Below are 21,619 nucleotides of genomic sequence, written 5' to 3'. Positions count from 1 at the left end.
CATAATGCTCCCTCAGCTAGTTCTCTACAACAACCCAGTGAGGTAGGATGGGCTAAAAGAGAGAGGGTAGAACTAGTCATGTATATAATGGAGGCAGAAGGGGACAAGCAGGGCGAAGTAGATTTTGCTCAATTGTGGTGGCAGTGTGTAGCTTTGCCCCAGATACCATTTCTGAAAGATTAAAAACAAGATGCTGTCAATGGCAGTTTCCCTTGTAATATTTCCACATGTGTTGCTGCTTGGAATCCGGGCAAACAATATATCGCCGGCTTCACAATATTGAATCGGGAAGGGTGAGGGGGGACTCGCTTTTTCTTATTAGAAACGGCACCATAAGATTAATCGACCAGGCCTCGTTTCACCCAATGCCCCCGAACAGCCTTCAGCAACTAAATCTCTCGCAGTTGGGGCATCGCAAACAAATGGGCGGCGGGGGTGCGGGGGGCGTGAGAGTCGATGGGAGCGGGGGCGGGGGTGATTCTGGCGGATGGGTTGATGGTAGATAGACAAGCGCTCCGCTGATCAAGCAAGAAGCGCCGGAGAAAGCAATGCGGTGGAAGGCCAAGCCGTGGTGGGACTCGGGGGCTATTATTGGAAAGCTGCTCTTCTCCCTCCCGCGCTGTTCCGCCGAGGCTTCCCCCTCCCCGCATCCCAAACCCAGCCTCCCGAGCCAGAGAGGAAAAGATCGGGCTGGGTAACAACAATGCGAGGGACTCGGGCGGGGGATTTGATCTGAAGTAACTTGCCCCGGCGGCTGCCGCCCAGGGAGCCTTGATTGACGTAGACCTGCTGGAAACGGCGCATCCATCACCAGGCTGAGCCACAGCAGAAGTCACCGGCCGCTCCTGCAGGAACACAAAGGCGTGCGGGTAGCTGGGAGGCTCTCGGCTACCGGCGGCCGCCCAGCTTCACCTTTCCTCTGGCAAGTAGCTCTGCATTCCGCCCCCCCCGCCGCCCTCCCCGAAGAGACCGGCGAGGAGGACACGCCGCCTCCACGCCCTGATGCCTGGACCACCATTGCGGAAAGGGGAAAAAGGGAGCGGACGGGAGAGAAGAGGGGAGCCCTGAGCCCACAGGCCCGTCCTTGATCGATCGGCTGCTCCTTTCTGACCGCCGCTGCCTCTTTTTGCCTCCCATCCGAAGGAGTTGCTGCCTCGGCTGATGGATGCCGGAAGGTGCCGCATTGCCTGGTGTATGTTGGTTGGCTTTTTGGCTGGTAGGCATTACTTGGCTGTTCCTTTTTGTCTCTGAATGCCTTTCTTCCGGCGGATGGCTGGGATCTCCGCGAGGCGATCAGACCTGCTCCGTCAGTGAGTGAAAAGGACCCAGATTTCACCCCCGGCCTCTCCCCGCTCTTTCCCACCCCACCCCCCTTTTCTATAGGCGACGGAGAGGGACAGACGGCAGCCTTGCTGGTACTAGATGAGGTCACTATGTAAGTGGACAAGGGGGTGGAAAGACGTGGTAGAGGAATCCATCCCCTGCTCCGGAGATTAAAAAGCTTTTTTTTGGGGAGGTGGTATCTGAAGAAGCAGCTAATTGATTAAAAACAATAATCCAACTTACCCAGCTGATCAGCACATGCCTCTTGAACCCTACCAGGCATTGATTTTTAAATGCTATACAGGAATGGCTCAGAAAGAGTGAGGGAGGCAGGGGGAAAAAAAAACATCTTTACTGAAAGGTGGGAATTAGATCTTATTTATTGAAATTGCAGTTCTTTAGCTACTTCAGCAGCGGCAAGGTGAAGATCTCTAATTTGCAGGTAGAAGTGGGTGGGAAATATTAGCGTGTGCCTGTGGTGGAGGGATTAATTACCTCAACCTCTTCTGCACTCCAGGCAAAGTCACTGTACGGCTGTTTGGCCTTGTTCTGGCTGGCATCATAATGCTGATCTGTATCTGCTGATCAAGGCATTTTATTTTAGTGGGGTGGTGTTGTTTTTCTTGCGCTCACCCGATTGTTTAAACCACAGACTGAATGAGAAGGAGGATGCTCTATTCTGTCTACTTGGGCCCTGTCAGAGCCATTATTTCTAGTCATCAACAGGCAATTGCTGCAGAAGGAGAGTAATTGGGTTCAATTTTATGTGAGTTATAGTTTTGCTGCAGCTTCAAGCTGTGGACAGATGTTGGAAGGGTGGGATTTGGAGCTGAGAAAAAAGAGCAGAGCAACAGTACAGTATGTGTGTGTGTAGTTAATTGGGGGATGGGAAGGGTAGATTGGAATTGAGGGGCATATATTAATTGAATCATATTAGGCATTAGTGTTGGAGAGATTGGTAGCAAAGAATTACCTAACTTGTTGGATACTAGAAATGGAAGGGAGAGTTTCATAGATCAAAACAAGAGACCGAATTTCAGGCTTTGTGGCAGTTTGGAGGTTTCACCCCTTCTTCTGTACTAGAAGAACCACTATCGGACCAAGTGGCACAATGACTCATTTGCAGGCAGGTCTGTCTCCAGAGACCCTGGAGAAGGCCCGATTGGAACTGAATGAGAACCCAGACACTCTGCACCAAGACATCCAAGAAGTTCGGGACATGGTGATCACCCGACCGGACATTGGCTTTCTACGCACAGATGATGCCTTTATCCTCCGCTTCTTGCGGGCCAGAAAGTTCCAGCATTTTGAAGCGTTTCGCTTGTTGGCCCAATACTTTGAGTATCGTCAGCAGAACCTTGATATGTTCAAGAGCTTCAAAGCCACTGATCCAGGCATCAAGCAAGCACTCAAGGATGGCTTCCCAGGAGGTTTGGCCAACCTCGACCATTATGGCAGGAAGATCCTGGTGCTGTTTGCTGCCAACTGGGACCAAAGCAGGTAAAGGTTTTAACTCATGGGGGGAAGGGGGGGTAGGCTAAGATGCTCATCTGAATCCATCGTAGTGCTGCAGTCTATATGTTTGACATTATCATAATGGGTTCAAATCACCTTTGATCTCATTGATATTCCATTCCAAACTCATGATAGGAATAAGAACATTTATTTGATTCTAATGTGAAGAAGCCAAACTGTTATATTTGTAATCTAATTCAGGGGGAAGGAGCTAGATTAATTTTTGAAAAGTTCTTCCCAAACTTGAAATTCTGGCAAAAAACCATGTGCGCAGATCAAGTGTGCCTATGGAGCTTCAATCATAAGATGATGGTGAAAACAATGAATGGAAACTGATTTTAATAGAATCTTTCATATAAAACTTTTTTGGGGGAAGATTGGTTTCTCATCAGTGACTAGTGAGAAGTTCATTCTCAATTACTCAGTTACACTTTCCTGGGACCTGAACAGCAGGTGCTAATGCAATTAGCAATTTGTCCCCTGATCCAATTTGCCAACTATTTGTTTATTCAAAATCTTTCTAACTTGCCCTAGATCCAACTGGTTCCAGGCTAATAGACAACAACAGCAATAACATAATATTGAAACAAAAGTACAAGAATAAAAAACAATGGCAATGGCAAATTAAAAGACAACCAAGGATAACGTTGGCAAGCAATTTAAGACAGTGGACAACAATCCTTGAAACTTCTAATTTGAAGTTGCAATGCTGGTACCAGTTGGGTATCTCTGAGAAGTTCATTCTTGAATTATTCATTTTTTGATGCATCATATGGTACTTAGAACTACCCATCTCCTTCATAGAGTGATTCTGGATGGCATATAAATAGTCACAAAAACATAAAAAAACTATATATAAACATTACAATAAAACAGTTAAAAAATAAGAATTAAATAATTAAAATTCAAAAGGACTTCAGAGCGTTAACCAGCCCCATGGCTGCGTGCTCCTGTGTTATCCCCAAGCGAGTTTTCAGAGCCAACTCTTCAAGCATTTCCAAAAGGCGAAGAGGGTGGAGGCCCCCACCTCGTCTCTGGGGGAAGAATGTTCCAAAGGGCTGGGGCAATGGCAGAGAAGGCTTTCTTCCTGCCAGTTGAAAATTTTTAACTGGTGGGATCTGCAGCCTACCTTCCCTGCCTGATAGAGTGGGACGGTTCAATATAATGGGCCATAGATGACTTGTCAGGTGATCTGGCCTGTACAGCTTTAAAGGTCATAACTAGCTTCTTGAATTGGATCTGGAAGCAAACTGGCACCCAATGCAGCTTACACAGCAGAGGTGTTATATACACCATCCTTGGGACGCCCAATATTGCTCATGTGATCGTAATCTGTACCAACTAAAGTCTCCAGGTACTTTTCAAGGGAAGATCCATGTAGAGCACATTGCAGAATTCCAGATAGAAATGAATCAGGGTGTGAGTGACAGAGCAAAGGGCCTGCTTATCGAGGAAGGGCCATAACGGATGCACAAGGTGCAGTTGAGCAAAGATCCTCCTAGCCCCAACTGCCACCTGCTCTTCAAGCAAGAGCTGTGAATCCAAGAGGATGCCGAGATTGTGCACCAGGTCTGCCTGGGTAGTGCAATCCCATCTAAGACCAAAAATGATAAACTCCTAGGTACAGAGGTTCACCCGCAGCCACTCCATCTGACCAGGGTTCTGCAGAAATCCCTGGTTCCCTATCCAGGCTCCCCACAGCTTCCAGGCATCCCAATTTAGATCTCGGCCATTGAGGCAAGAACAATGTGAGAGAAATAATGTCTTGACAATGTTGTTAACCCATGTTGCTGTTTTCTACTTTTCCAAATGAACTAGGTTTCCCAATGTTTAGCAACACCTATAAAAATTAAAGGCAAATTTACGTTTCTTCTTTCTTGGCAGATTCAGTATCAGCTTCTTTACCAGAAAACAGTAATATTAATATACAAGGATTTACCTATGAAACAGAAAAGCGATACACTCAAACCTGCTTTAATAAAACTTCCATTAATTTTAATGTCCCTCCAACATGATGCATTTTGTGAATGTCACAAAGCCTAAGGTCTGTCCAACTTTGAGTTAAAGAGTTCTGATCCATGAAGAAGACTTTTATGCCATCCTATCCTCACTTCTCATTGATGCATTTTACTTTACTTTCATTTATACTTCCTTGAAGGAGTTCAAGGCAGTATACATGGTTCTCCTCTTTTATTTTTTTACAATAGTCTCTTGAAGTAGGTAAGTACTTGAGGTTGGCTCAAGGTAGCTTGCTACTTGAAATGAAATGGTAAATGTCATGTTTTCCCTCTCCCCCACTTGCTCCCCATCAAGGATCACAATACGCCAGAATGATTGAATTAATAGGGCATTTTTGGGCCATAATGCTTGCTTCTTTCTGCTGAGAGGTCAATACTGTACAATCATAATAAATTAAATGCAGTAACTAACAAACAACATGCTGTCTTTCCTATCAAAAAGAGTCATTACCTGAAAGGATTGTCTGGAGTACCTACAGTAGATACAGAGTCTGTCTTGGAAGACTGAAAGAAAATGAATGTCTCATTTAGGGGTTTCATTATTGGATAGAGAAGCAAGGAAAGTTGCAATGCAGTGAGATAACCCGCCCCTTTTGGACTATATTGTGATGTCACATGCACAGGCAGTAGGGGTGAAGCTTATGGCACAATGCCACGATCAGTGGTGGGATTCAAATAATTTAACAACCAGGTCTCTGCCCTAATGACCAGCTGGGTAGGTGTGGCTCAGTGGTCATGTAACTGTGTGGGCGTGGCCAATTCAACATCACTCACGTCTATGAGTGAAGCGCCTTAGCTGTTACAATGTAATGAGGGTTAACCACAGAGGCAGTTTCTGTAAGCAGGGCAATAAAGATTAGGCTAGAAACACCAGAATGTTTCCTTCCTGCCTTCCTTACAGGATTAGCCCTGTAAAGTGGAAAAAAAACAAAATAAGATTTCTTTTAACAACTGGTTCTCCCGAATAGGTGCGAACTGGCTGAATCCCACCACTGGCCACGATGTTGTTTTCATCATTCTGACACCTCTTGGCCTCATATCAGTAAAGAAAGTTTCATCGTTCTAGTAAAAACTTCAAGTTCCAGTGCCTGTGGCTGTGATTGGAGTAGTGATATGAAACCAGGACAGTCTAGACCAGGGCTGTCAAACTCCTAGCCCACAGGCTGGATGTGTCACGCACTGGCCACGCCCCTGCCTAGTTTAGTAAAGGGGGGGAAAAGTCCCAATACGTCATGTGGTAACGATGTGAGTTTGACACCCCTGTTCTAGACTGATCTTATAGTGTTTACACTGCTCAAATTAAAATTTTTATTGTAACTGCACACAATCCAGATGTTTCTTTATAGAACAGTTGTTCTTTTCTTTTGACCTTGCCTCACTTTATATTGGCATAGCATGGCTTTTGGGTGACCTGAATAGTGTATGAGTTCAAAAATAAGGTTCCACCTCCTCTGAAGTTGTAATCAGAATTAATTACCCCGAGTAATGCCCAACTTCAGATGCTGCATTCCTACATGGGACCTTTGTAGCAGGGTAAAACATATGGTATAAAAATAACTGTTGAATTGAACCTTTTCTTAATCATCATCATTTTGCTCAGGGGAATGCAATTGTCTGCTATTGCACGAAGGGCAAGAAAACATTGTTGACAAAATACTAGTAGTTTGCACAAGTGTTGCACTCACTTTTTTGATCTAGTTTCTTGAAAAAGCAAGAACCATGTCTCAGAGGCACAAAGTCTGCCAATGAAGTATCTTAAAACTGATTATGTGCCATCAAGTTGGTGCTGACTTTTAGTGATCACATAGGTCATCCATTATGATCTGTCCCTGGCCTGGTCTTTCATATCTTCCAGTGATATACACATTGAAGCTTTAACTATCTTAAAATATATTGATGCATTCCCAATAAAACAGTCTGCTAAAACGTAGTTTAGTCATGAGCAAGAGAAAGCTGATGGATTAAAAACAGAAATAAAACCAGAACCAAAACAAATAAACAAAAAACTCATAGTAGAGAACTGAACTATCAACTCCAAGCAATGTGATTAGACTTCTGCAGTCCTGACAAGTTTAGTCTGATTTCTACAGCATTTAGATTTCTTCCTCATGCTGATCCTATATCTGTCTGTCTTGGAATATTAGATGGGTGAAATTAGAGAATGTATCATATTGGCTTATTCCTCTGGAATGTCTCCTTTGCTGTGGATGGATATGCTTTAGCAATGCATTTTCAAAGAAAAAGTCAGGTCTACATATGTTAGGGCTTTGCCCTCTTAGCTTACCTGACATAAGTCTCTCCTTTTTTTCCTACATAAGTTGGAACAGCTCAGATGTTTCTGTTCCATCAGTTAACTTTTCCAAGTCTTTTCATGTCTAAGATAAAAGAAATGTGCTTGTCTGTAAATTTATTATGCATGCATAAATGTCTGTTGGGTCATAATTATACTGACGTGACTGTTGATTGTAAAAGAAATAAGAACCATGATATAGACAATCGATTGCTGCCACTATCAGCTTCTCATTTGAATAAGTCCAATTAGCAAATTCCTATTCCAATTAAGTTGGAAATAGATTTTGTAGAACGGTCCTGTCTCTCATAGATTCATACATAAGTTGCAGACCATGTCCTTGTGCTAAACATTTAAAATTCAAGTTGAGTGGTAGGGAAAAAAAATGTATCTTTGACATGGAAATCTATAAAAATGACACACGAAATAGAATTCAACAGATTCTGTTTCTCTCATCAATACATCTGTATACTTTAAAAGCACAGCAGGGAATCTTCTAGGCTAAACAAAAATCTTAGAGAACTCTAAGGTGGAGTCCTTGGTGCTTTCTGAGCTTTGGTTGTTTGCTTGCAGATATTTTCATAACCCAATGAGGTAACATCATCAGCACTGATGATATTACATAGTCAGGTAATAAAATATCTGCAAGCAAACAATCAAGTCTTGTTGGTACAGGGGTTTAAAGCACCCTGTTATTAAGCTTATTAAGACCAGCTGCCTGCAATTACTGCAGGGTTCGAATCTCGCCAAGACTCAAGGTTGACTCAGCCTTCCATCCTTTCTAAGGTAGGTGAAATGAGGACCCAGTTGTGGGGGCAATAAGCTGACTTTGTATAAATATACAAAAGGATGAAGGCTATTGCTGAGCACATTGTAAGCCGCCCTGAGTCTTCGGAGAAGGGCGGCATATAAATCAAATTAAAAAAAAAAAAAAAAAGTCCATCAAGATCTCCATAGTTCAACAGCGAGCTACATATATTTTCTTCTAAAGAAATCTAAGTAGAAATCCTCACTTACCAAGGTTTATGTGTATAATAGTCACACAGCAGTGCTGTGCAAAGCTTTGATGAGATGCTTTGCTCTAATTGAGACACTCTGTAAGGTTATCATTACATTCTTCCTCGTAACTAGCCGGCCTCAGCAATCCCACTGCTTCGACTGCCGGAATAGTCATGAGCTAGGCAGGCAGTTCAGGCAGGACAGCCCTATCTCGAGATTTCTCATGGGGTCAGATGAGTGTTGTCTCTGCAGTACAAAGTGCCTAAGATAGAACACACCTTCTTCACACAGCCCTATTGCAAAACCCTGAGCAGAATATCCTACAACGTAATGCATCTAGATCAGGGGTGTCAAACTCAATTTCATTGAAGGCCGCATCAGGATTGTGTTTGACTTTGGGGGGCTGGGTGGGTGTGGCCAGCTTGATGTCATTTGTGTCGGGGGCACCTGTGGTGGTCTGGGCAGGGCTGAGGGGATCCTCCTGCAGCCCTCTGCCAGAGAAAATGGAACTTGTGGCCCTACTGGGCTCCATTCTTGCTGGCAGAGGCACCACAGGCTGGTCCTTCGCTGTTTCCAGGGTGGCCCCGCAGGCCAGATCTAAGGCCGGATCCAGCCTGCGGGGCCTTGAGTTTGACACCTCTGATCTAGATGCTTCTCTTAACCATTTGTCCCACGTGGTTGGAGAAGTCTATGCTCGCTTGCAGTATGTTTGCTTAGTTCTTAAACCAAAACTAAAAGTGCACGGTGTGAGAAAAAAAATTGTTTATCAGTTGGTTTGTTGCAGTGAGTGACACTGATTTAAGGGCTGAGGAGGAACAATTGGCCCAAAGTCACTCAGCTGACTTCAGCGTTTAAGGGAGGACTAAAAAATGGTCTTCCTTGCTCCTATTGCACCACTTTAACCACCATACCATGTTGACTCTCAGCTGTCTACATCAGTGGTGGGTTGCTACCAGTTCTTCCTGGATCGGGCGAACCAGTAGCGGCGGTGGTGGGAAGCTCTGCCCACTCGCCTGGACATCTCTGCGCATGCGCAGAGGCGTTGTGCATGAGCGTGCAAGCGCCCACAAGCAAACCAGTAGCAACAGATTTGAAAACCACTACTGGTCTACATCTCTATACAGTAGATAGAACACAGAAAGAGTAAAATAAGTTATTTGAGATGAATGGTTCTGCTGGTTGGTAGCTTTAGTCCTAAAGCTATTTCTGAAGAGAAAAATGGGTGCTGCTACTCAGGAGAATTTCTTTCACTCATTTTCTAACTTCAGTTAAAAGTTCTATGGAAAAGTAATAGACCGTATAGTTTAGTGGGATCAGTATCTAGTTCAAAAGCCTTGCTGTTTTATTCCTTCCATGCAAAAATTTCATTCACTGATAAGATGAATAATAAATTCAATTAAGAATAATAATAAAGGTTAGGGTTAGTCTTTAGCCCCATTTCCACATGCCAGGTGTTCAGTGAGAAATATGAAAGGGGGTTTCTGTGTGAGTAAAGTTGTAGATGAGCACACAATTCAGACTCATGGTGCAAATCCATAAACCTCTCATTTCCTCTTGCTGCTGAAAGGAAGAATGCTGCTGCCTCCTATTTTTCCCACAACCCTGTGAGGTAGGTTGGGCTGAGACTTGATAGAAATAAGTACTTGTTATTCCATTCCCAAGAGTAAAGATAAATAACACTAACATTACTAAAAGAGATTGATTTAAAGAAGTAAAATAAGGACATTCTAAACCCTTGATGGTGAACCTATGGCACGCTTGCCACACGTGGCACGCAGAGCCCTCTCTGCGGGCATGCAAGCCATCACCCCAGCTCAGCTCCACCCTGCATGTGCACGCGCCTCCCGCCGGCCAGCTGGGTTTCGGGTCTCTGCCGCACATGCACAGGGTACATGTGGGAGACGCGCACACATGCACAGGGCCTCCACATGTGCAAGGGTCGCCGTGCATGCGCGGGGGTGCACGCGGGAGGGAGGGTTAGATGTGCATGTGTGAGGGGGTCGCGTGTGGGGGTTGTGCACGCATTTCATTATGGGTGTGCGTGTGGGCTTTTGGCACTCGGCAGCAAAAAGGTTAGCCATCACTGTTCTAAACCAACTAGATTCTATGTTTAATCCCAGTTTGGAATTTAATCTGCCATTGAACAGAACTATGAAATCTAACAAAGGCTATCTGTTAAATGTTCTCATTTTTCCATTTGTATTGACATAACCTCATACTCCATCAATATAAATAATTCATAGCATAGTTGCACAGTTCTCTACATGCCTTTTCTAGAGTAAATTCTGCTGTGAGAATTTCAGTAAGAGTTACTGAACGTAAGAAATGTCTGTAAAATTGCCCCTTGTATGAAATTTCATTTAAATCCACTTTGAATTTTGGAACTGAAAGAGGAACATTTTGCTTAATACTACATTTCCAGTTTGGTAATTGTATCTGTTTTCTTAAGGCATAAAGACTTTTAGAAATGGCATAAACAGAGATTTTCTAACAGCATGTATACATAGGGGCATTAGGCACTGTTAAATAAAGCAGAAATCCTAGATTATTCTTTAGGCATTAGTGATACACCATCAGATTTATAGTGCGACCCAGGAGACGCTGTATGAAAGCTAAGTTTCACTGAAGTCAGACGGATTTAATTTAGAGATTAATTTTGTTGATTGTTAACACTAATCTTCTACATAGTACTGCAAAGTCACGGTTCCCATTTTATCTTTTCACCCCTGGATATCTGCTACCACTACTCTGACCAGATTTGAAGGAGGCAAAAACAGAATATAATAGTTCTACACTATGAACATTGTATTTTATCTAGCGCACTGTAGAGCTCACCTAGTGAGAACTTCTTTGGTAACATTTTCATATGATCTGATATGGAAAAATACTGAATGCTTATTTTCAACATGTTAATTGAGAAATGCAGAGGAAAACATCCCAAACCTATTTCTTAGGTAAAAGAAAGAACCCCTACTGTAAAAAAAGCTGTTTTTAAGGATGCGAAACTGGCTAGTTTTCTAATAGTTTTCTTGGCAATATTCTATTTTGTTAGACATGGTACATGATATTACTAAATTATAAATCTGATAGTTGATTAAAATAAATACATTGATTGACGTTTTTGTAGATGGGTAAAACTATGAACAATGCTCAATTTTTATTAAGCTAGGTTGAAAGACCTGGATAAGAGCTCTGAACTGAGGTCTGGAGAAAAATTTTCAAGGACATTTCCCTTATTCCTGTTCGTGTGCAATATGCTAAATAAGTGGGAGGGTTTTGTTTCAAATTTATGCTACTTCTGTACATCTTGCTTACTGTAACTGAATTCACGAAAGTTAGTGGGTCAGATTGAATTAAGACTTGGATGTGAGAGGACAAGGAATTCTGGAGATATAAATTAAACTGGGAAGTTAAAAAATACATTGGAAGAATGTAGTGACAAACCACTTCCATAATATTGCCCCAAAATGTAATCATACAAAGTCAACATGTAGAGCTCTTTAATTTACTTTATTTAAAAGCATTCCATTTAGTATATTAGTTTTAGCCGTTTTGAAAACCAGACCACAGGGTTTTCAAATTCAGACTTAGAAACACTGAAAGCAAAATGAGGCGTTTCTTAAAATGGAAGCTCTGAAATTTTGTTAAAACTTAAATATGTGGAAAGCTTTGTTATGAAAACTCCAGAACAGGCATGCATTTCAAGTCCTTAAGGTCTACTTCAAAATAGGTATATATTGTGGTTCCGTGTTCAGTCAGAAAAATATAATGAAATCTGTCAGAAGATTGTGGAGGAACTTCAATTTTATATCTGCCTCCCACCACCACCTCTGTCCCTGTGCTGTCACCATAAATAATAATAAGGATGATTGGTTTCACATCTATCCATATCAATAAATGTTGTATATTACAGATCTACAATGAGTATGAAATAAACTTTTTTGTAAATAGTTCATCACTGGGCAAAGATTTTAATGCAGCTACTTTTATCATAATTTATTCTAGGCTGCCATTTTCATAATAAAATCGACCATTACAGTACCTATGATTACAGAATTGTAATCGTAGGTATTGCAATGGTCGATTTTATTATGAAAATAGCAACCTAGAATAAATTATGATGAAAGTAGCTGCATTAAAATCTTTGCCCAGTGATCAAAGATCACACACACACACACACACACACACACACACACACACACACACACACGTATATATATGTATGGCTAGTCTAGAGAATACCATATTCATATATGTACAGTATGTCATATGGCTAGTCTAATGAAAAGAAGAACTAGCAGTGACATGATAGCAGTTTTCCAATATTTGAAGGTCTGCCACAAAGAAGAGGGAGTCAAGCTATACTCCAAAGCATCTGAAGGCAGGGCAAGAAGCAGTGGATGGAAACTAATCAAGGAGAGAAGCAACCTAAAATTAAGGAGAAACTTCCTAACAGTGGAACAGCTTGCTCTCAGAAGTTGTCCATGCTTCATCACTGGAGGCTTTTAAGAAGAGACTGTACAGCCACTTGCCTGAAATGGTATAGCAGGGTTGTCAAACTGGCAGCCCTTGGGCCGGATGTGTCACGCACAAGCCAAGCCCACCCCGGCTCCACAAAGGTAAAAAACGGTGTGATACATCATGATACATCACATGAAGCAATCGAGTTTGACACTCATGGTATAAGATCTCCTGATTGCAGGAGCAGGGGGTTGGACTAGAAAGACTTCCAAGGCTCCTTCCATCTCTCGTATTCTGTAAGCAGAATGTATTTTTACTGTTGGATCAATGACACTATAAAGTGTCTCGTAGATCAGATTGTATGCTGATTTCTATTTTAAAATTCTTTTACTAAGTTACATCAAACACTGAGTATAAACAAAATTAGCAACAAATTTAGCCCTTTTAGCCCTTTTATGTCAAAATATTATGTGATTAAATATAGTATTGTCATCCAAAGTTAATTTCATATTTCTAGAGTTCTACATGATACAGTTATTCTGAAATTATATTTGTGTTCAGGTATTTGAAGGTATCTACCATAATCACCAAAAGTTTTTCTGAAAGTAAAACTATTGGGGGGAAAAACATTGCCACATGTTTATTGGACCCGTGTCCCTCCTGGTTGGTACTGGCCTCCCGGGAGGTTACACGAGGCTGGCTCCAGGGGATTATAGCTGCTTCTCTGAGTGAGGGTGCCTTTCCTGCCGCCTTGAAAGAGGCGGTGGTGAGGCCCCTCCTCAAGAAGCCTTCCCTGGACCCGGCTGAATTAGCTAACTACCGTCCGGTCTCCAACCTTCGTTTCGTGGCGAAGGTTGTTGAGAGTGTGGTGGCACGACAACTGCCCGAGCACCTGGATGAAGCTATCTATCTAGACCCGTACCGGTCGGGCTTCAGGCAGGGGCACAGCACAGAAACGGCATTGGTCGCATTGGTGGATGATCTCTGGAGGGCTCGGGACAGGGGTTGCTCCTCTGTCCTAGTCCTATTAGACCTCTCAGCGGCTTTTGATACCATCGACCATGGTATCATGCTGCAGCGGTTGAGAGGATTAGGAATAGGGGGTACCGTTCTGCGGTGGTTCTCCTCCTTCCTCTCCGACCGCTCGCAGTTCGTGTTGGCAGGGGGACAGAGGTCGACCTCGAGGCGTCTCGCATGGGGAGTGCCACAAGGGTCGGTCCTCTCGCCTCTTCTGTTCAACAATTATGTGAAGCCGCTGGATGAGATCATCTGTGGTTTTGGGGTGAAGTGTCGTCTGTACGCTGATGATACTCAGCGGTACATTTCCACCCCAGACCACCCCAACGATGCCCTTGATGTGATGTCTCGCTGCCTGGAGGTCGTGCGGGTCTGGATGGGGAAGAACAGGCTCAGACTCAACCCGTCCAAGACTGAGTGGCTGTGGCTGCCGGCATCCCGATATAATCAGCAGATGCCATCGCTGACTATTGGGGGTGAATCTTTGCCCCCCACAGAGAGGGCTCGCAATCTGGGTGTCCTCCTGGATGCACGGCTGTCTTTAGAAGAGCATATGATGGCCGTGGCCAGGGGGGCCTTTTATCAGGTTTGCCTGATCCGCCAGTTGCAGCCCTTTCTGGACTGGGATGCCTTGCGCACGGTCACTCATGCCCTTGTCACCTCCTGGCTGGACTATTGTAATGCTCTCTACATGGGGCTCCCCTTGAAGAGCACTTGGAGGCTCCAACTGGTCCAGAATGCGGCCGCGCGGGTGGTTATGGGTGCAACTCGTTGTGCCCGCGTGACACCCCTCCTGCGCGAGCTGCACTGGCTCCCAGTGGTCTTCCGTGTGCAATTCAAGGTGTTGGTCACCACCTTTAAAGCGCTCCATGGCATAGGACCCGCGTACCTTCGAGACCGTCTTCTGCCACCAATAGCCTCCCACCGACCAGTCCGCTCCCACAGAGAGGGTCTCCTCAGGGTGCCATCGGCTGGTGACACCCAGGGGGAGGGCCTTCTCTGTGGGAGCCCCAGCCCTGTGGAATGAACTGCCCCCGGAAATACGTAAGATCTCCGACCTCTGGGTGTTTCGCTGCGCACTGAAGACCCTGTTGTTCCGCCAGGCTGGGCTATCAATATAATAATTTTAAATTGGGGTATTTTAAATTTTTGGGGTTTTAAACCGGCCAAATCTATTTAATTATTTTAATTTTTAATCATTGTTGTGTCTTGTGTTTTTAAATTGGCTGTACACCGCCCTGAGTCCTTCGGGAGAAGGGCGGTATAGAAATAAAATTATTATTATTATTATTATTATTATTATTATTATTATTATTATTGTTGTTGTTGTTGTTGTTGTTGTTGTTGTTGTTGTTGTTGTTGTTATCCAATGCAATTGGTACCAACATTTCTGATGTTACACTTGATCAATTGTTTTATGACAAATCCTGATGGGGATTTGCATTACTTTTTTCAATGCATAGAGAAATCTTGTTTATTTTTTAAGACCACTTTCTCTTGCTCCATCTTCCTCCCAGCAATGACTAAACTGATTATTCAAAGGCTGATTCATACAACCATTGAAAATGTGGTTTGTCACATTTTGGAGACTCCACAGGTTTTTGTGTTATCATGTTGAGTGATGCTGAAGGTAACATAAAGACATTCTGGATGAATATTGATTCTGATTATTGAACAAAATGTAATGCAGTTTGAAAGGAAGAAGTATTGAGTTGTTCTAATGATATTAGAGCTGGACCATCTGGAACAATTACTATTATGATAGTATGGTCTCATCTGAATAGCTGCTGTTTAACTTTCCCAATCTTAACTCTATTAAACCTAAAGAAACATTATATGTATGTAGTTACAATAGCTACAGTAATCATATTTCATGAAATCTTTATCATCTGAAATCTGGAAATGTTGCCTAGTAATAGCAAAATAATGGCTTATCTTCTATCATCTGAACATTATTGGTTAGCTTAAGGCCATCTTTGCTTTTATCTGTTGACAGATACACACTGGTGGATATTTTACGTGCCATCCTTCTTTCGTTAGAGGCTATGATCGAGGACCCAGAACTTCAAGTAAATGGATTTGTTTTGATTATAGACTGGAGCAATTTCACTTTCAAACAGGCTTCTAAGCTGACACCAAGTATGCTTCGATTAGCCATAGAAGGCCTTCAGGTAAAATGCTTTTAAGCATTATTCATATTTCTTTTATTCTTCTCGCTCCAGGCATCTCTCTTCAGTTCTTCCTGTTTCATGTCTTTAGTAATCTAACAATCTTTTTTTTTTTTTTTTTTTGCAGTCTAACAATTGAGATTTTAGATGTCTATGTATATTGTGGAATTTGAGAATGAACTGTGAAGAATCAGTTTGATATCTAAGTAGTTCTTCAAACTTACAATGCTCAAGGTTTAAATGTCTTATTTGATTTCTCAAATTTAGGAGCTCTAAATTGTTATTAAGAGTTGGAATATAATAAAACAGGCCAAGAAAGCAGTTATACTATTGGATTATATATCTTATGTTATTATTCTTGAAGTTCTTTGTACAGTGAAAGCTACCATCAAGTGCTATACATTATGGAACAGTGAAGATATTTATACATTGCTAGTAGTCCTATTCACGCAATACATTCATGTATAGATCCTGAAATACAAAGAGCAATGATCGGCCTTTCCTTTTTTTTTTTTTAATAGAAGAAAAAATGAGAATAAATACAAAAGAAAAAAAGCCAGAAAGAATAGTATAACTACAAGATAAATTGTATGTGTTCATGTATAATTATGGGCTTTATGTATGTACACACAGACACATGTATATATGTAATTATATATACATACAGTTTATATTTACATATGAACACATTTTTCTATAATAGTTTCTTTTATTGAAAACTATTTCTATTGAAAACTACTTCTATTGAAAATAATAAAAGATAACTATAAATATTTAGTTATTTTAAAAAAATATATAGGGCCACCTGTAAATTTCTTAAGCAACTAACAGATAGTTGTTATCAATAAAAGAGAATATTCGTAGCTCAGGGTTGAAATGAAGGATCCTTGGTGCTATATGAGCTTGGTTGTTTTTTTGCAAATGTTTCGTTACCCAAACTAGGTAAAATCATCAGTGCTAGTAAGGGTTACTCCAACAAGTAAGAAAAGTACAGGACTACTTCCGCCAACATTGACAGGGCAAGCCACTAGAATATAAATTGAGTGCAAATCCTATTCCTTACTAGCACTGATGATGTTACCTAGTTTGGGTAATAAGATATCTGCAAGAATACAATCAAGCTCCAAGACCATCAAGCACCCTTCAGATATTTGTTAACTATTTTTCATTGCAACTTTCCATGCATACTGTATGTCTGAGGGCAACTTGCAACATTGACTGATGTACAGAGGAGCGGGAATGACCTTGAGTAAAAGCCACTCTCAAGACAACCTTGTAAAAAGCACCTCTGTTCAGGATAGGAATGTAACCTGAGAAAATGTCTCAGAAAACACCCTCCCTAGTTCTCATGAAGATAAAGGAAAGGAGAAGGGAAGCATTATTTCAAGAATTGTTACTGTGGCTTTACAATAAAAGTTGTACTACGTAATATCTACCTTGAAGGGATGACAAGTCTTCAGTCCATGGATAACTGAGGCCATAAACATGTTTCCTTTTTGTTGAAAGACTAATCTCTTGGCAATGATAAAGGGAAGGTGTTAGTTGTTCATAAGTAGAGTGTGGTTGCCCTTTGATGAAATGTGTCTCAGTCTTTAAAATAGCTCTGGACAATATGGTTCTATATGGTGAAGGTTTAACATGTTATTCAAAAACTAAAATATAATGATGCCAAGTGACTACACTGCACATTTTACTTTGGCATGATATAGTATGAAAAACCAGATTTCCTCAACTTGGCATTCTCTAAATGTGTTGCATTATGTTTGTATTATTCCCACATACCAGTGGGATGATGGGAGTTATAGTTCTTGGACAGAATACCACTGGTAGAAGAAAAATCCCCACGGTGAAACTGCATCCTTAATGCACTAGCCAAATATTGTTCTTTTACTGCAAACGGATTCTAAGGAAGGAAATGCTTCCTTCATACTTGAAGTAATTAAATATTGTAAAACTTCTATGAAGCAAATTTAAAAACCATCTGGATGAGCATTTATGTATTCTAATACTGATCACCTGAAGAGGATTTGTCAAAATGTTGCTTGTGACTTCTACAGAGCTCTGATGTAAAAAGCCTTTTCTCATATATGTTTTGTGGACAGTACCCAGCAGAAAGTTAGTAGATTGATAGTGTCTTCTTTTGCAAGGAGATCAGTTTTGCCTTTTGCAGCATAGATATGCACAAATGTGTGCAATTTCTCTTTATGTATAAAAAGAATTGTTTTGCCGGCAAGGGTGTGTGCATGACTCATGATTATTCTTTTGTTCTATGTGCCATGGAGGTAAATTAAAGCTTCTGATTGGGAGGGATCTTTTTTCTACTTTCTAGGGTGGGATATCTTTTCTGGACAACAGTTCATTCTTTTTTTAAAAAAAAATTGATTTATATGCCGCCCTTCTCCGGAGACTCAGGGTGGCTAACAATGCGTTAAGCAATAGCCTTCATACTTTTGTATATTTATACAAAGTCAGCTTATTGCCCCCACAATCCGGGTCCTCATTTTACCTACCTTAAAAAGGATGGAAGGCTGAGTCAACCTTGAGCCTGGTGAGATTTGAACTTGCAGTAACTGCAGGCAGCTGATGTTAATAACAGTGCTTTAGTCTGCTGTGCCACCAGGGCTCTTGCCCCCACTCTACATTCCTGGAATATTTAAATATTAGGGTGGAGGGAGATAGTCCATTTCCTGACTGTCTGCAAAGTTAGGTGCAAGTATAGACGACATAGAATTAGAAGAAGAGACTTATTACAAAACTTTTTTTAAAAAAAGAAAACTAACCTTTCAATGGGCTGACTAAGAGTTGTTTCAACATTTCCTGTCAGGTTGACCTCTTACTCCAGGGGAGATACTCAGTGGAAAGGGTTTCCATTTTGTGTGAGGAATCAAAAACAGAGCCATTCTACTTGAATACTTATATCCTCGGGGCCAGGGTAGATTCTACTTACCTTTAATACTGGTTCGCATGCGCAGATCACCTATGATGATGTCTGGGTTGGTGGGCGGAGCCTCCTGCCGGTTTTACTACTGGTTTTTGCGAGGCAACCCACCACTGCTCGGGGCAAATTATTGCTTTAATTCAATGATTAGGGTTAAAGCTAACAGATCTGGGCTACAAAAGTCTGTTTGGTCACTAGATGGATGGGTGGAAAGATTCAGAATTTAATGCAACCATTGTCACCATCTAGTAGACAGACAGACTGTTGTAGCTTGTTTCTAATCTCATGGTTTTCTATCACTGGAACATCCAAAACTGTTCTGGATTTTGTTTTGTTCTGACTGAATCTCGTATTGTTTCATCGAGGTGAAGGCCAGTCTGGAATGGGTGATTGATACTTTAGAACTGCAAAATTTTGTTTTGAATTGTCAGCAAAATACATTTTCTATTTCATGGACCCTTTAGCTATTAGCTATTATGAGGTAGTGATATGACTGGGGCCAGATAGAGGTAAGGTCAAGTAGTTCATCAGCTGTCACACTCTCAGCCTAACAAGGTTGTTATTGTAAGGGTAAACATGAAGAGTGATCTCTCACACACTGCCTTTAACTCCTTAGAGGAAAAACAGAATACATAAATAAAACAAAAACTAAAATATTTATAAATGCACAAGAATTCTAGAAATAAATACTTCAAATAATAATATCAAACATTTCCCTCAAATAAACTATCTCTAAGACATTGATGCACCATCAGTGACACAGCATTAACAACAATTAAGATACCGAAGTCTTCTATTTCATTATCCATTAGTTATGTTTAAACTCCTGCCTCAAAAATACCTCCAAAGATGTGCCCTTTCATTTCCTATAATTTTAAAAAAGAAATAATTTCCACTATCAAATATCAATGAATCCTTTCAAAATTGTTTTTTGTATGGATACCTACTGATCGGGTGAATCCAACTGATTTCATTTATGATGTCTTCTCATTCACTAGCGTATTGTGAAGCTATGACCTCATATCTTAAAAGCCACTTGCCGGATCTGAGCAAAACACTGATGACAGGCAGAAAACAGAGGAAACATTTTATGTTGTTTCTTTGACACAGTGTTCAACATGTACACCAGAAGCTTGTCTATCTCTATACCAGGGCATGCTAGATAAATATTGCTGCATAAAACATAATGTTATCTTGATAAACTCATATACTATTCCGTCAGTTAATTTGAATTTGATTTGCCTCACAAGACTTTGCAGAGCTCAAAATGGCTGGTTGCATACAAAATACTACCATTCCCGGAAATTAATTGCTTTTATAGGAAAAGAAAAAGGAAACAGAAATTGTAACTGCCTCAGGATTATCAGAAGGAGGGAGAGATAGCTGTCTCCAGAGAAATTGCAGAGCCTGCAGAATAATTCAGACTGTTCAAGATTGGTACCAAAATATCTCGAAGCTTCAGAGGAAAATTGCAATGTTTTTATGAAATATTGTGAACTGTCTAAAATCAGTATTTATTATAGGTGGCTACATATAGATCCTGTAAGTAACCATCAGACTCAAAAACCAAGAAAGACATGTGTTGATTCTTTCAAGCTCTTTGTTGTTGCATACCTTCAGACCAGGGATGGGTTCTACTTACCTTTACTACCAGTTTGCAATGGAATCGTACACAAATGCTCGCTTCGCTTGCCCGTGCACCTTGCTTCTGCAAATGCGCTGCGCAGATCGCTGATGACGACATCTGGGGTGGTGGGCAGGGCCTCCCGCCAGTTTTACTACCGTTTCTTGTGAACCGGTCCGAACTGGGGGCAACCCACCACTGCTTAGGACAGAATCTTGCCAAACTGGAGCAGTCTGCTCTCTGCATCTACCATATACCATCTATAAGAATCTGAACTACTAATGGTTAAAGCAAATTGCTTGTAGCTAATAGTCAATGGAATTCAAGGTGGGCTGGACTTCTCTTGTGGGTGCAAAGGGGTTTGAGATGGATGATGCACTTAACCCTTTCCTCAGGCTCTGCCTGGTCATCATGTACATCTGATTCCTTATTTTATTCATTCCTGTTTCAGAGCTTAGTGTATGAAACTTGAAGAGAGGAGTTTTCCCAGAGACAGGCAGAAGTCTTACGCCCTCCCTTCTCTTAGTTACTTTTTCCAGGGATCAAAAAGCTGCTTCATAGGTATTACTGTTCCAGACTGAAAATATGGATGATCATACAACTAGAACCTCCCAAGTTCTTGGATGTCCTCCCTATATCAAGAAGGCAGAGATAGGGGGGGAAAGTGAGGGATGAATAGAATGAGTATGAAAGACAGACGCAAGGTGTGGAGTGGTGGATGGGCATAGGCGAGAGACAGATAAGGGGCTACACCAGCCACCCTACTAAGCTATTCAGCATGCGACCCCAAAACCCCTTTTCAGCGCTCATTTTTAATCACAACATAAAATAGTGGTTTCTGGTTACTAATTTTTATTAGTCAATAGCTCAAATAAACATTGCTTTTGTTATTGAACTTCTTTCTAAGCTGAGTCTGTAGATGAACTAGGAAAATAAGTTCTCCAGAGCAGATGTTTAACACTTTTCATGACACCAGACTGCTGAGAACATGTTAAGAGAACAAATACTCAGGTGATTGATGGAACTTCGAAAAGTTCCCCTTATTACATTTATTTTGAGTACAAGTTAAAGTGGCCGGTATTATGATTTTGCTCTGTGGGTAGCCTGAAAGACTTTGTAGCGGTAAATAGTGATGTCAAAAGTCTCTCGCTGACACTGTTTTACTAATGAAAAGACAAAGACACAATGGAACACGGTGCGATTCTTCTTCAAACTGCCATCAAGAGCAAACACATCAGACAGAAGGGTGGGGGGGGGGGGGAAGCA

General features: G+C 41.6%; 1 protein-coding gene across 1 annotated transcript in view; it reads left to right on the top strand.

The window, feature by feature from the left end:
• The first annotated feature begins 2,434 nt into the window (after window positions 1-2,434).
• Window positions 2,435-21,619, top strand: part of CLVS2 (clavesin 2) — a 50,529-nt gene continuing 31,344 nt past the window's right edge. The window contains exons 1-2 of the mRNA XM_070952850.1: window positions 2,435-2,823; window positions 15,620-15,794. Coding sequence (XP_070808951.1) covers window positions 2,435-2,823; window positions 15,620-15,794 — 564 coding nt within the window. The remainder of the gene's footprint in view (window positions 2,824-15,619; window positions 15,795-21,619) is intronic.

This window comes from Pituophis catenifer, unplaced genomic scaffold (genome assembly GCF_029215685.1).
Source record: "Pituophis catenifer annectens isolate HBS135680 unplaced genomic scaffold, rPitCat1.0.hap2 SCAF_1, whole genome shotgun sequence".
Classification (NCBI taxonomy): Eukaryota; Metazoa; Chordata; class Lepidosauria; order Squamata; family Colubridae; genus Pituophis; species Pituophis catenifer.
The sequence above is the reverse complement of the archived record's forward strand: the minus strand, read 5'-3'. Positions and strand labels throughout refer to the sequence as shown.